The 15,130-nt window shown below is 52.5% G+C and overlaps 1 protein-coding gene across 1 annotated transcript in view; it reads left to right on the forward strand.

Moving 5' to 3' along the window:
• LOC101358446 (cytochrome P450 2S1) overlaps nt 1-3,818 on the forward strand; it is a 13,865-nt gene extending 10,047 nt beyond the window's left edge. The window contains exons 7-9 of the mRNA XM_004388799.1: nt 1,283-1,470; nt 3,322-3,463; nt 3,637-3,818. Coding sequence (XP_004388856.1) covers nt 1,283-1,470; nt 3,322-3,463; nt 3,637-3,818 — 512 coding nt within the window. The remainder of the gene's footprint in view (nt 1-1,282; nt 1,471-3,321; nt 3,464-3,636) is intronic.
• Nucleotides 3,819-15,130: the final 11,312 nt, after the last annotated feature.

Consider the following 15,130-nt stretch of genomic DNA (forward strand, 5'->3'; position numbering starts at 1 on the left):
GGGGTGCAGAACTCAAATTCTAGTAAGAAGACCAGACTTAATGGTTTGACTAAAACTGGAGGGACCCTGGAAGACATGGCCCCCGGACTCTCTGTTAGCCCAAAACTAAAACCACTCCCGAGGCCAACTCTTCAGACAAAGATTAGACGGGACTATGGGACATAAAATGATACTCATGAAGAGTGCGTTTCTTAGCACAAGTAGATACATGAGACTAAATGGGCAGCTCCTGTCTGGAGGTGCGATGGGAAGGCAGACAGAGTCAGGACCTGGTTGAATGGACACAGCAAATCCAGGGTGGAAAGAAGGAGTGTGTTGTCACAGTATAAGGAGAACAACTAGGGTCACATAACAGTGTATGTATAAATTTTTGTATGAGAGACTAATTTGAATTGTAAACTTTCACTTAAAGCACAACAATTAAAAAAAACCCTACGTTTCAGAAAAATCCCTGGGGCTGCCCAGTGGAGATGACTGCCAGGAGTGAGAGGAAGCCAGGGAGGAGGACAGGTAGGGCCCGGCAGGAGAGAGCAGGGCTGGACCAGCCTGTGGGAAGGGGAGAGGGTCAGGCGGGAGAGATGCTCAGGTGGCCGAGTGGTCAGATCGTGGAGAATGACCGGGGAAGGAGGTGTGCCCGAGGTGGGGACAGGAAGGAGGAGGAGGAACCAGTGTCACTGGAGACACTGAGGCCAATTTGGGATGACCATGAGGGGCTTAGGGGACATTTGAAGGGAGACACCCAGGAGGCCATGGTCAGGACTGGAGGTTAAAAAAGTTGAGGTACAGGGGCAGGGGCTGATGCCACAATGGTGAGGGAGGGAGGATGTAAGGGTGTAGGGGGCAGGGCTGGGACTCAGCCCTGAGGAACTCTGGCATTTTAGGGTCAGTCAGTTAAATGCTGTCTGGGCGGCGGGGTGGGCAGACTTGGAAGAAGGGTGTTTGGGACCTGGTGGCCTTGGTGGAGTGGAGTCAGCTGCATGAATCAGGCAAGTGACTTCAGCTCTTTGGGCCTCAGTTTCCCCATCTGGAAAATGGGGATGGATAACGGCACCTACCTCACAGGTTTGCTGTGGGGATGAAGAGGTGATAGATGTAAATGCCCAGCACACGGGACGTGTGGGACCCGGGCTCAGCAAGAGGCGGGGGACCCCTCCTCCCAGCCTGCTGGCCTCACCCCAACAACAGCTGTCCAGGAAGCCAGTCAGGATGGGGACTTCCGAGGGGAGGACCGCAGGGCCCCACCCGACCTCTGGCCTCCAACCCACCTCCTCTCGGCTTGCAGAGCGGGTGCATGAGGAGCTGACGCGGGAGCTGGGGGCCGGCCAGGTACCAAGCCTGGGGGACCGTCCCCGCCTCCCCTACACGGATGCGGTTCTCCACGAGGTGCAGCGGCTGCTGGCACTTATACCCATGGGCGTGCCCCGTGCCCTCACGCAGACCACCTGCTTCCGAGGCTACACCCTCCCTGAGGTGGGTATGCAGGACCGCCACCCGGCCACAGCCAGGTTATCTCTGCCTCAGTGCCTGGGTCTGTTTCTGAATCTTGTTTCTCTTTCTCTCTCATGGATGTGTGTATCCATCTCTTTCTCTGTTCTCCTTCCTGTTTGTTCAAACTCCGTGACTGGCAAACCGCAAGGGTGTTTTTCACTCTGTTACTTTCCGTATGCATTTCTCTGGCCCTTTGATGCTGTCTCTGGGCTTCAGTTACCCCCAACCAGGATCCTACAAGGTAGTTGGGACAATCTGATGAGGTGACAGACAAGGAAACCATTTGAGAAATGAGGAGTGAGTCCGGAGCTGGCAAGGGCCGTCTCAGCCCCTGCCGCAGGCACACGCCCATGCACTCGGCATCACACACTCTTTCCCTCCCTCTTCATTCGAGGAGCAACTCAGACCTAGCACCACCAGGGGGCGATGTTTCCCCAGAAACTTGAGGCAACTCAGCGTGCCTGCTCTCTCTTTGAACTTCACTGTGAAATCAAACCTGCCGTTAGAACTCTGCTGAATTCTAACCGGGACCTTGGGCAAATCGCTTCACCCTCTGAGCTACAATTTCCTCCTCTCTAAATTGGGGGCAATAAAAGTGTTAACTTGGGGTTGTAGGGAATCGACAGGATAATGCTTGCAAAGCGCCCATTCAGCTCTTGGGGAGGGCCTGTGTTCAAGGCAGCATTGATAGTGGAGACAATAATAATAATGATTAGAATTAATAATATTTATTATTAATAATAATAAATTAATAGTAATTGCAGACCTGCCCTGTGCTGGGTGCTATGCTAAATACTTTGCATATATGTATTAGCTTTTTTAATCTCCAAGGCAATTCCACACCATTATCGTGCCCATTTTACAGATGAGGAAACTGAGGCTTGGGAAGTATAGAAAACTTGCCCAAGTCACCCAGCATGCAAACAGTGGAGGCAAGATTTGAACTACACCATCTGCCCCTGTCTTACTTTACCAGCATTAACATGGCCCATCTTGCCCTGAGTCCCCTTCACCTCCTCATCTTGGACCCCTGTTGGCCGGAGTCCTTCGCGCAGGGTCTCTCCCCCTCCTCCTATGCACCTCGCTTCTTCATTTTCCACCACACAGTCCTGGGCATGTGATAGCTTTGATCTTTGTTGATCTCCCCAATCCCGGGCAGAGGGAGCCTTCAGGGACAGCCCTCACCCACTCACCCTTGCCACCATCACCAAAAGATCATAGTAGCAAAAAGCTAGACTCTGAGCCAGGTGGCTTAGGGCAGTATAGCTGAATCACACATATTCCAGAGTTTAAAATCAATATAAAAGTATCAAGCTCTGCCATATCCGAACAGTTACCTGGGCAAGTTGCTTAAATTCTCTGGGCCTGTTTTCCCATCTTTAAAATGGGGATAATATTAGCACTTATCTCCTAAGCTTGTTAAATGTTCAGTCGGGTGTGGGGAGAGGGGCAGTGTAAAGTACGTCTCTGTTACTGAAACCAAAAAGCAAACCCACTGCCATCGAGTCGATTCCAACTCATAGAGACCCTATAGGACAGTAGAACTGCCCCATAGGGTTTCCAAGGCTGTAAATCTTTACGGAAGCAGACTGCCACATCTTTCTTCTTTGGAGGAGCTAGTGGGTTCAAACTGCTGGTCTTCCCGTTAGAAGCCAAGCACTTTAACCACTGGGCCATCAGGGCTCCAGCCCATAATAAGCACTCTAGAAATTATGTGGCTGTCATATTTTGTGAAGTGGCGTCCCTTATACTCCAGACTCTTGCTCCACACCTGGGCACTGAGTTTGCTAGGGTGGAGAGGGACATTCACAGTTTTGTTTTTGTTCCCCTCAGGGCACTGAGGTCTTCCCCCTCATAGGCTCTGTCCTGCATGACCCTGAGTTCTTCGAGCGGCCGGAGGAGTTCAACCCAGGCCGTTTCCTGGATGAGGACGGACAGTTCAAGAAGCATGAGGCGTTCCTGCCTTTCTCTTTAGGTATCTACTGGGCCCTGTCCCAGCCACTGCTCACTGGCTGGTCCAGGCTGGCTCTGGGTGTCTGTACCAGCTGGGCCCCCCGCCACCCACCCAACGCCCTGGTTCACCATTCCTTCCCCCTGGGCTCTGGTGTGTGGAGGGCTGGCTCAGCCTCATCTCCCTCTTCTTGCTAGGCAAGCGTGTCTGCCTCGGAGAGGGCCTGGTGCGGGCTGAACTCTTCCTCCTCTTCACTGCCATCCTGCAGACCTTCTCCCTGGAGAGCCCGTGCCCGCCGAGCGCCCTGAGCCTACAGCCAGCCATCAGCGGCTTTGCCAACATCCCCCCGGCCTTCCAGCTGCTGGTCCGGTCCCGCTAACCCCACTCCTCTCGAGAGGACCAGAGGAAGGAGGGAGCCTTGGGAGGTGGTGACTGCCAAGGACTGTGCCCCCGGTCTTGATGGTGGATGTGGACACAGTTGTGTCTCCGGAGCCCCAGGTCCACACCACAGGCAGCTGCACTCAGCTCACGCCACCATCAAGACACGAGACCACACAGCCATGCACTTGGCCACACAGCATTCAACAGACATAAAGTCAGTCCACCTGGATTCACACTCACATGCCCAGATAACCCACCAGCTCATACGTACATAACTGCCCCAGACACACACCCTCATCATTCAGCAAACCTGCTGAGTGCCCACAGCCTCCAGGAGCCTGGCACAGGAAAGAACAACGTGCCCCTGTCACCAGATCATGTCACCACACAGAGAGACCACCCCTCTCCGCAGCCCACCACTATCCAGACATGTGACCTCTGTCCATGCTCCCCAGCCCATAACTACGCTCCCCAGCCCCGTCCACAGTCCCCAGCCTCCATCCACACTCCCCAACGTTGGAGCCACACAGCAGGCCCACACACGACACCGCACACCTTCAGCACCCAAGGACGCCCCTTTCCAAGCACCCTGACCCCCCAGTTCTCCCAAGCACAAGCACATCCCTCATGTACAGTTGGGCACACAGACCTGGGAAGTAAACTCGGGCATGCGAGGACCCTCAGACCAAAGGAGCACCCTTCTCTGCCCCTACTTATGTAACCATGTAGAAAGCCTCCCTCAGCCCTCTCTCCTCAACCCCACACAGTGGTTAGGAGCTGTATGAGCTCTAAGGTTTTACTCTCCTTCAAAATCCCAATTAGACCCAGGAGGAGGGACTCCACAGGCCAAGTAGGGGCCAGATCCCAACCCCCAGCCTCCTAGTGTCAGGGAGGAGGCCAGGTCTGGCATCCCTTGTGGCTTAAAGGTCCCCGTTTTGCAATAAAAATTGGTTTCTGGCCTGTGGCAGGACCTAGGGTGGGTTTGTGACTGTATCTGTCACTGTGAGTTTGGGGGGGGTTGGGGGAGTCCACTCCTCCCAGCCCCCTCCCTTGAGGCTGGGCGGGAGCTAAAAAACATGGCCCCCGCCTATCCTGGCTGTTGACATCAGCACCAGATGTGGAGCAGAGTGCTGGGCCAGGCAGGGGAGGGAGGGAGCTTGGCGGGGCCTTCTGTCCTGAGCCAAGGTGGGGGACACAGGACCGGGAGAGGGTCCCCTTAACGTAGGCCTGGGGGCTGCCTCTGCAGCCAGGGATAGCCCAAGGCCAGGAAGCCCTGGGGACTCGCCAGATCTGAAACTGAATACTTAAACACAGACCCTAGCTCATGCACTGCTTCAGCCTCTTCCTTCACCCTCTCCTCCCCACCTTCTCTGCAAAGGAAGGCAGAAGCGTCATTTTCTTTGTTGGGAGGGAAGTCTGCAAATACACAGAAGTAGAGAGGACAGTAGAAGGAACTCGCCTTCCCCCAGGTGCTCACCACCCGGCCTCAATATCGCCATCAACTTTCTGCTGTTTTTATTTCATCTCCTGTTTTTTAGATTATTTTAAAGCAAATCCCAGAAGGTAACTGAATATGCACCTCCAGTGGTTCTGGACATTTTTTTCTCCTAACATTTTATTGTGAACATTTTCAAGCACACAGCAAAATTGAAGGCTCTGTACCGGGATCGAACACCCAGGTGTCACCTCCGGGATCGCACGCCCTTCCTCCTGGACAGTTTGCTGCGCTACGTTAGCACGTTTCTGTCCACCTGTCTGTCCATCTCATTTTATGCATTTAAAAGTAAATTGCTCATAACCAAACATCTCGCTAGATGAAGCTCCCAGGCTCGAAGGCGAGGGACCATAGACTCAGGGGACATCTATGTCAATTGGCACAACATAGTTCATAAAGACAAAGTTCTGCATCCTACTTCGGTGAGTAGCATCTAGGGTCTTAAAAGCTCGCAAGTGGCCATCTAAGATACAACTATTGGTCTCTTACATCCGGAACAAAGGAGAATTAAGAAAACCAAAGACCCGAGGGAGCAGTTAGTCCAAAAGACCAATGGATCACAGGAACCACAGCCTATATGACCCTGAGAACAGAAAAACCCAATAGCGCCCAGCTACCACTACCTCCCACTCTGACTGGGATCACAACGGAGGGCCCCGGACAGAGCAGGAGAAAAACTGCAGGACGAAAATTCAAATTCTCAAAAAACACCAGACTTACTGGTCTGAGAGAGACTAGAGGAACCCCCAAGGCTATGGCCCTAAGACACCCTTCTGAACTGGAACTGAAGCCATTTCTGGAGACCACCTTTCAGCTAAACCACAGACAAGTGTATACAATAGACAGTAACACCTGAAAGGAATGCGCTCCTTAAAACAATCAATTATATGAGATCAAAAGGGCAACATTTGCCCAAAAGCAAAGATGAGAAGGCAGGAAGGGGTAGAGAATCCGGATTAAAGGAAATCGGGAATCTAGGACTGAAATGGGGAGAGTGCTGACACATTGTGAGGAATGCAACCAATGTCATGGAACACTATGTACAAATTATCGAATGGAAAACTAATTTGCTCTGTAAACCCTCACCTAAAGCACAATTTAAAAAAAAAAAGTAATTTGCAGGCATCAATCCATCTTCCCCTAAATACTTCACTAATATGCACACCAGTAGCTAAAAATTTACTTTTAAACTATTAATACCATCTTCACACCTATCACAGTGAACAGATCTAGAATGTCAAATACCAGCCAGTGTTGTTCACATTTTCCTGATAAGTCTCATAAATGTATTTTATACTTGATTTGTTCACATCAGGTCCCTCGACCACTAATCCGAAAGATTGGTGGTTCAAACCCACCCAGTGGCACTGCGGAAGAAAGGCCTGGCAATCCGCTTCCATAAAGATCAAAATCAAACCTGTTGCCATGAAGTTGATTCCAAATCACGGTGACCTCATGTGTTTCTGAGTGGAACCGTGCTCCACAGGGTATTCAATGGCTGAGTAGTTGAGCGCAAACGGTTTGCGCTACCCAGGGACCTTCCATAATGGTTACACCCAAGAAAACCCTATGGAGCATTTCTACTCTGTAACACACTGGGTCACCACCAATCAGAGCCGACTTGACGGCAGCGAGTTTGGTTGAGGCTCCAAAGAAGGTCCATCCCCCACTGCCTTCGTTTGCAATGTCTTTTAGGGTTTTTAAAATCTGTAACAGTTCCCTATTCTTTTTTATGCCATTTTTTCCTTGAAGTTTTTAAGGATTTCATTTTACTTGGATCCACAATCAAAGCCCGTGGAAGCAGCAGTCAAGAAATCAATGTATTGCAAAAAGCGAAGATGTCGTTTTGAGGACTAAGGTGCACCTGACCCAAGCCATGGTATTTTCAATCGCCTCATATGCACGCGAAGGCTGGGCAATGAATAAGGAAGACCGAAGAAAAATTGATGCCTTTGAATTAAGATGCTGGCGAAGAATATTGAATATATCACAGACTACCAGAAGAACAAACACATCTGTCTTGGAAGAAGCACAGCCAGAGTGCTTCTTAGAAGCAAGGACGCCGAGACTTCATCTCACATACTTTGGACGTGTTATCAGGAGGGCTCAGTCCCTGGAGAAGGACATCATGCTTGGTCAAGTAGAGGGTCACTGAAAAAGAGGAAGACCCTCAATGAGATGGATTGACACAGTGGCTGCAACAATGGGCTCAAACATAGCAAGGATTGTGAGGATAGCGCAGGACTGGGCAGTGTTTCATTCTGTTGTACATGGGGTGGCTAACCAGGTCATTTGTCCTGTACAGTTTCTCCTATCCTGAGTTGGCTGGTGACACTTTGTGATACTGTTTAAGATGTCGTTCAGTCTCCAGGATTGCCTGTAACCTGGGAATTAGAAGGGATTTGGGCTCATTCTGGTAAGAACTCACAGTAGGTGCTGGGTGCCTTCTTGTCCCATCGCAATGCAGTAAGTGATGTTTAGTAATGTTTAAGATTGGGATGTCCACACCACTACCACAGCGCCACCAGAATGAGTCCAGCACAATTAGATGGTGCCCGGCCACCACCACCAACTGCTCTGACAGGGATCACAACAGAGGGTCCCCAACAGAGCTGGAGAAAATGTAGAACAAAATTCAAACTCACAAAACAAAAAGAGAGAGACCAGACTTACTGGTCTGACAGAAACCAGAGAAACCCCAAGAGTATGGCCCCAGACACCCTTATAGCTCGGTACTGAAGTCACTCCTGAGGTTCACCCTTCAGCCAAAGATTAGACAGGCCCATAAAATAAAACAAGACTAAATGGGCACACCAGCCCAGGGACAAGGACTACAAGGCAGGAGGGGACAGGAAAGCTGGTAATAGGGAACCCAAGGTGGAGAAGGGAGAGTGTTTTCATGTCATGGGGTTGGCAACAATGACACAAAACAGTATGTGTATTAACTGTTTAATGAGAAACTAGTTTGCTCTGTAAAACTTCACCTAAAGTACAATTAAAATAAAAATAAAAGACGTACCAAAAAAAAAACAATATTGGGGGTCCAGGTCCTGATCCCTTCATTAGAAAGTTCTCCATCAACCTTTCACTTTCTGGCCTTAGCAGAGGAATGCTTTAAAAGCATAAATCAAATCAGGTCTCTCCCCTGCTCAAGACTCCCCAGTCAGTGGCTCCCATCACAGTGAGAATAAAGGCCAAAGTCCTCCCCAGGCCAAGGCCCTCTGGGACCCACCTCCTTGTCCCCCTCCCCTCGCTCATTCCCTCCAGCCACAAGGCCCTACTTGAAGTTCTCTGCTATGTCTGCACATGTCTGCCTCAGGGTCTTTGCACTGGCTGTTCCCTGTGGCTGGAATACTCTTCCCCGCACGCCTGGCTCAGTTGCTAATTCACTTCAGATCTCAACGCTAACCTCAGACAGGCCTCCCCAGCCACCCCTCTAAAGTAACACTCCCACCTTTCCGCATCCGCTCCCCTGCTTTATTTTTCTTCACCGCCTGTCTTTCGTCCTGATGAATATTTTATTTGGTTGTTGTCTGTGTTCCACGTAGAATATGAGTTCCACAAGGGCAGGGATTTGTCTTGCTCACTGTGGAATCCCAGCCCCTGGTGCGGGGAACATTTCTTCTATCCTTGTCCATTTCTTTTTCAAACAATATTTTTAAAATTTGATTTATTTTGTTGTTGAGAATTTACGCAGCACAACACACACCAGTTCAACCATTTCCACACGTACAATTCAGTGACATTGATTACATTCTGCGAGTTGTGCAACCATCCTCATCTTCCTTTTCTGCCTTGCTCCTCCCCCATTAACATAAACTCACTGCCCCCTAAGCTTCCTATCTAATCTTTTGAGTTGCTCTTGTCGCTTTGATCTCAATATAGATAGCTCTTAAAAGAGCACGATGCTCAAGGCAGACATTCTTTACTAGTTAAGCCAAACCACTGTTTGGTTTTAAGATGACTTCAGGGGATATTTTTGTTTTAAGGTTTAAAGATTCTCTGAGGGCAATTATTTCAGGGGCTCGTCTAGCCTCTCATTTCATTTTTTAATTTTTTTTTATTGTGCTTTAGATAAAGGTTTACAGAACAAGTAGTTTCTCATTGAACAGTTAGTCCACATATTGTTTTATGACATTGGTTAACAACCCCGCAACATGTCAACACTCTCCCTTCTCGACCTTGGGTTCCCTATTACCAGCTTTCCTGTCCCCTCCTGCTTTCCAGTCCTTGTGCCTGGGTTGGTGTGCCCATTAGTCTCGTTTTGTTTTATGGGCCTGTCTAATCTTTGGCTGAAGGGTGAACCTCAGGAGTGACTTTATTACTAAGCTAGAAGGGTGTCTGGGGGGCCATACTCCATTTCATTTTTGAATGCATTTCAAAGTAAATTGCAGGCATATGGTAGGTGCTCAGCCAATATTTCCTGAGGAAATGAACGCGGAGATTCAAGTTAGCCACACAGCAAGGTCCACAGAGGCCTAGGCGTGTAGAGACCTCCATCGTATTCACAAAAGTGGGCAGACCTTTGTATATATCTGCACCCCCAAAAATGCCACAATTATTAATTATGCCCTTTGCAGTGGGCATTTTACACGGTGGTGGGGACACAGCAGTCACCAAGATACACCCAGTCCCTGCCCTCCCAGAGTCCACAGACCAGCGGGAGGAGAGATACAAGACACATCATCACACCAATTAATATATAATGACAACTCATGCAGAGCGTGGCCAAAGCAAAGTGACGACACAGAGGCCTAGATCAGACTGGGGGAGGGTCAGGCAGCATCTCCCTGGAGAGGTGGCAACTGAGACGGGGCTGAGGGGTGTGCAGCCCTCTGGGGTCTTAGGTCATCCTCCCAGTCATCTTTCCTTTTCAGTAAGAACCCAAAACCCGTTGCCGTTGAGAGCAGCACTGCCCCAAAGCGTTTCCAAGGAGCGGCTGGTACGTTCTCTTCCACTGCCTCCATAACCAAAACAAAAAACCAAACCCGTTGCTGTCGAGTTGATTCCAACTCATAGCGACCCCATGGGACAGGTTAGAACTGCCCCATAGGGTTTCCAAGGAGCGGCTGGTGGAGTCGAACTGCCAACCTTTTTGGTTAGCAGCCAAGCTCTTAACCACTGTGCCACCAGGGCTCCACTCCGTAAAGATTACAGCCTTGGAAACCCTATGGGGCAGTTCTCCTCTGTCCTTTAGGGTCACTATGGGCCGGAATCGACTGGATCACAATGGATTTGGTTTTAGTTCGGTTTTATGGAGGCAGTGGTGGTTTAGTGGGAGAATTCTGCCTTCCACATAGGAGACCACGGTTGAACTCCCAGCCAATGCACATTATGGGCGGCCACCACCTGTCTGTTGCTATGATGATAAGCAGGTTTCAGCAGAGCTTCAAGACTAAGACAGACTAGCAAGAAAGGACTGGCGATGTACTTCTCAAAACGAGCCAATGAAAACCTTATGGATCACAACAGTCTGTGGTTTGTTTCATTGTGCATGGGATCTTCATGAGTCAGGCCGACTTGACAGCAGCTAAGAACAACCACAATGATCTCAACCTGCTTTCTGCCCATGGAAATTTGGAGGGAAAAGACTTCTTTTTATGTTGTAGGATTTCTGTCTCCTTCAATCCAGGCTAGTATAATTCTTTTAGAAACTTTGTGGCTTTCCTATGTGTGGGACTAATAATGGCGGGAGGATGCTCTGAGGTCTGTGAGGAAGTGAAAGAAGACTAGGGAGGGATGGGTGTGGGGGGCCTTGTAGGCCTTGGTGAGGAGTTTTGGTTTTTGTCCTGGGAAGTTTTGGGCAGGAAGGGAAAGGGTTTGATTTGTGATTGAGAAACATCTCTGTGGCTGCTGAATAGGAGACAGGTTGGAAGGAGTGAGACAGGAGGCCTGGAGCCCAGGGAGGAGCTCAGGAGTCTGGGGAGGAGCCCAGAAGTTCAGGAGCCTGGGGAGGAGCCCAGGAATCCAGGGAGGAGCCCAGGAGCCTGGGGAGGAGCCCAGGTGTTCAGGAGCCTGGGGAGGAGCCCAGGAGCCCAGAAGCCCACAGAGGAGACCAGAAGCCCGCGGAGGAGCCCAGGAGCCCATGGAGGAGCCCAAGAGCCCACAGAGGAGCCCAGGAGCTCAGGGAGGAGCCCAGGAGCTCAGAGAGGAGCCCAGGAATTCAGGGAGGAGCCCAGGAGTTCAGGGAGGAGCCCAGCAGCCCAGGGAGAAGCCCAGGAGCCCACGGAGGAGCCCAGGAGCCTGGAGAGGAGCCCAGGAGTTTGGGGAAGAGCCCAGGAGCCCGGGGAGGAGCCCAGGAATTTGGGGAGGAGCCCAGGAGCTCTGGGAGAGCCCAGGAGTTTAAGGAGGAACCCAGGAGCTCGGGGAGGAGCCCAGGAGTTCGGGGAGTAGCCCAGGAGTTCGGAGAGGAGCCCAGGAGTTTGGGGAGGAGCCCAGGAGCCAAGGAGCCCAGGGAGGAGCCCAGGAGCCCAGACAGCAGCACTGGAGCCTAGGGAGGAGCCCAGGTGCCTGGAGAGCAGTGCAGGAGCCAAAGGTGGAGGCCAGGAGCCTGGAGAGCAGTGCAGGAGCCAAAGGTGGAGCCCAGGTGCCTGGAGAGCAGCGCAGGAGCCAAAGGTGGAGCCCAGGAGCCTGGAGAGCAGTGCAGGAGCCAAAGGTGGAGCCCAGGAGCCTGGAGAGCAGCACAGGAGCCCAGGGAGGAGCCCAGGAACCAAGGGAGGAAGCCAGAGCAGGGATTCCAGGGGCAGAGAACCAGGCTACACCAGGGTAAGGTTGTGGGGAGTAGAAGAGGGGTAGGTGGAAGAAAGGTTTGTGAAGCTGAGTCCATGGGACTTGGTAACTGACTGCAGGGTAGGAGTGTCCTGGAGGACATGGAGGGTCATGCATGGGTGGCAGAGTGGCTTCTGGGGCCATCCCTGAAATGGGACAATGATGAGACAGTTCAGCAAGCAGCATCATGACAGCCCAAGTTATGCCCAGCTAAGGGGCTGGGAGCTGACCTGGAGGCAGTGGGAAGCCATGGTTAAGCAGGGGAGCAACAGGGTCAGATTTGAATTTCAGAAACATCCCACTGGCTGCTGAAGGGGAGACAGTTTGGAGGGAAGATAGTGGAGGCTGGAATCCCAGGGAGGAGCCCCAGCAGGAGAGAACGGAGTTGGACTATATGAGGTGGGGAAAGGGGCACAGATGGCTGAATGGATAGAACTTTGTGATGACCTGTAGGGATGCCTATATCCAACAGAAGTGGCCAAGAGCAGAGTTGGATGTATAGACCCCCAAGCCAGTCAGGGACCCCCATGTTGTTAGCTACCTTCAAGTTGGCCCCGACTCATGGTGACCCCGTGCACAAGGGGATCGGACCATTATGATCCATCGGGTTTTCACTGGCTGATTTTTGCAAGTAGATCTCCAGGCCTTTCTTCCTAATCTTAGTCTGGAAGCTTTGCTGAAACCTGTTCAGCATCATAGCAACATATAAGCCTCCACTAACAGACAGGCGGTGGCTGCGCTTGAGGTGCACTGGCCGGGAATGGAACCAACATCTCCCACACGGAAGGCGAGAATTCTAAATACCCTCAGGAACCCCCGTAGGGGCACAGAGATGGACATGCAGCAGTGCCCACACAAAGTCACCGGATCTGCAGGGACAGACCAGGACACACAATCCTGCCAGACAGACACAGATAAGCAAGTGCACAGAGAGACAAGATGGGAAAAATCATGGGCAGCTGTTGTCACCAGGTGCTAAGAACTGTGTGTGCTTTGCTATGTTATCCACCCACCTCCCTGCTAAGTGGGTTCTATTCTTATTCCCATTTCACAGATGGGCAAACCAAGGCTCAAGGAGGCCAGTCACTTGCCCAAGATCACACAGTTAGTGGGAGAGCTGGGATTGCACCCCCAATCTTAACCATCAGCTAGACCTCCCCAGGTGTTATACGTCTGGACACAGACCAGGTTCTAGGCAGACCCTCGTGCTCCAAGGTGCTCTGGGGAACAGACCCAGAGGGAACAAGACATTCAGATTCAGAAAAGTAGGGTGCAGAGTAGGAGTGTTATCCCTGGGCTCGCCAACCTGTAGCCTGAATTCTAGTCCCAACCCTGGTGCAGTGCGAGGTCGGGGAGAGGAAGTGCAGGATCCCTGCTCCGGGCAGTTGCAAACCCTCAGAGTTCACCAGACTCACAGAGACCAGCTTGTCAATGTCAGGGATGCAGGCCCAGAGAGGGGAAGGGACTAGCCTAAGGCCACACAGCAAATCTGGGACTTAGGGGTCCTGCCCACCCCACCCCCTGGCCTAGGGTTCTCTTTGCTCCATCGCACTGTCTCTGGAGGACCAGGGAGGCCCCAGCATGAGGGGATGGGGATGGATGAAGCCCAGGAACCACCACCCCAGGAGGATGATGAAGACCAGGACCTTAAACTCAAGTGTCCCTCCACTCCCCTGGCCTCTACCTGCTGGGACAGAGTGTAGGGGAAGAGGCAAGCCAGGGGAGTAGGGGGCCCTTCGGGAGCCCAGGGCTGGGAGATGCAGTTACACCAGGACCTGAAGAGCTTTTATGCCAGTGTCAGTCTGGCTATGCATGTGTGTGTGTGTGTGTGTGTGTGTGTGTGTGTGTGTGTCTACATGGCTGATTCCCACGTCAGACTCCATGCACACCTGTGTGTGTCTCTGCTTTGCTGCATACACCCCTGGGTCCCCATGCCCGTGGTTCAGTATTTCTGCGTCTGTGACTCTGTCTCCAAGAATACGGGCCCATCTGTGCCTGTGCTTCCATGCACTCAGCCTTTATGTGGGCCTGCATGTTCCCGCCGTCTGTCTGGAACTCTCGAGTTTCTGTGCTCATCTGCCTGCGAGTGCGTCTCTTTGCTTGTGTGTCTGACTGTGTGTGCATATATGTGTGTGTGCACGTGACTCTGGGTGTCTGAGGCTCCCTGTCTCCCTCATGTCCCCATGGGTGCCCACACACTGCTGTCCCCTCTCTGTGTCCATATGGGGGGTTTTGTGTATGTCTGGCCCTCGTGTCTCCCCGTGCCCCCCGTGGGCATCCACAGGGTCAGACCCTCCTGTTCCTGAGGTTTCTCAGGAGTGAGTTCCTGACCCGGCTTGTCTGAGTGTGTCTGTCGGCCAGCAGCGTGCTACTGCGTGTCTCTGCCTGTTCCAGCCCCTGAGTGTCAACGGCTGAGTGTGTGTGAGTGTGTGTGTGTGTCTGTGTGTGTGTCCCTGTCTGAGGAGGAGCTGTCAGAGTGAGGGGGAGTGAAGGGCCGGCCGAGGGAGGCCTGGCGGTGGCCAGGCTGGGGGTGGAGGCGGGGAGGGGGTTCCCGCGGGCTGAGATGGGAGTGGAGTTCTGGAGGAATGTTTACCAGACCCAGAGAGAACCCAGAGGGACAGCGCCCAGAGCCCCGAAGAGAAACACAGCCTTTCGCCTCCTGGCCCAGGATTAGGGGCGCAACCACCAGGGCCCCCTTCCCCCTCCCCAGCCTCCCTCCAAGGCCCCTTTAAGACGGGGCAGTCCGCTCCTCTCTGTGTTAACCCCTCACTGCCCAGGTGGCCCCCGGTGGGCGGAGGCAGTGGGGGGCCAGGGGCGGGGAAAGGGCCGCCCAAAGTCTGGGAGGGAGAGAAGGAGGCAGGGAAGCAGGCAAGGCGGCTGCGGAGTAGAGCTGGCCAGGGGCCCCCGCCGTGCCAGGCGGGCAGTGCCAAATCCGGGGAGCCCGGAACTGGGGGGAGGGCTGGGGACAGCCCGGCCCTGCCCCCTCCCCCGCGGGGTGCCCGGGAACTTGTGAGGAAAGTTTGGCATCGACTGCGTGGTCCCTGAGG

The sequence above is a fragment of the Trichechus manatus genome, unplaced genomic scaffold (assembly GCF_000243295.1).
Source record: "Trichechus manatus latirostris isolate Lorelei unplaced genomic scaffold, TriManLat1.0 scaffold00216, whole genome shotgun sequence".
Taxonomy (NCBI): Eukaryota; Metazoa; Chordata; class Mammalia; order Sirenia; family Trichechidae; genus Trichechus; species Trichechus manatus.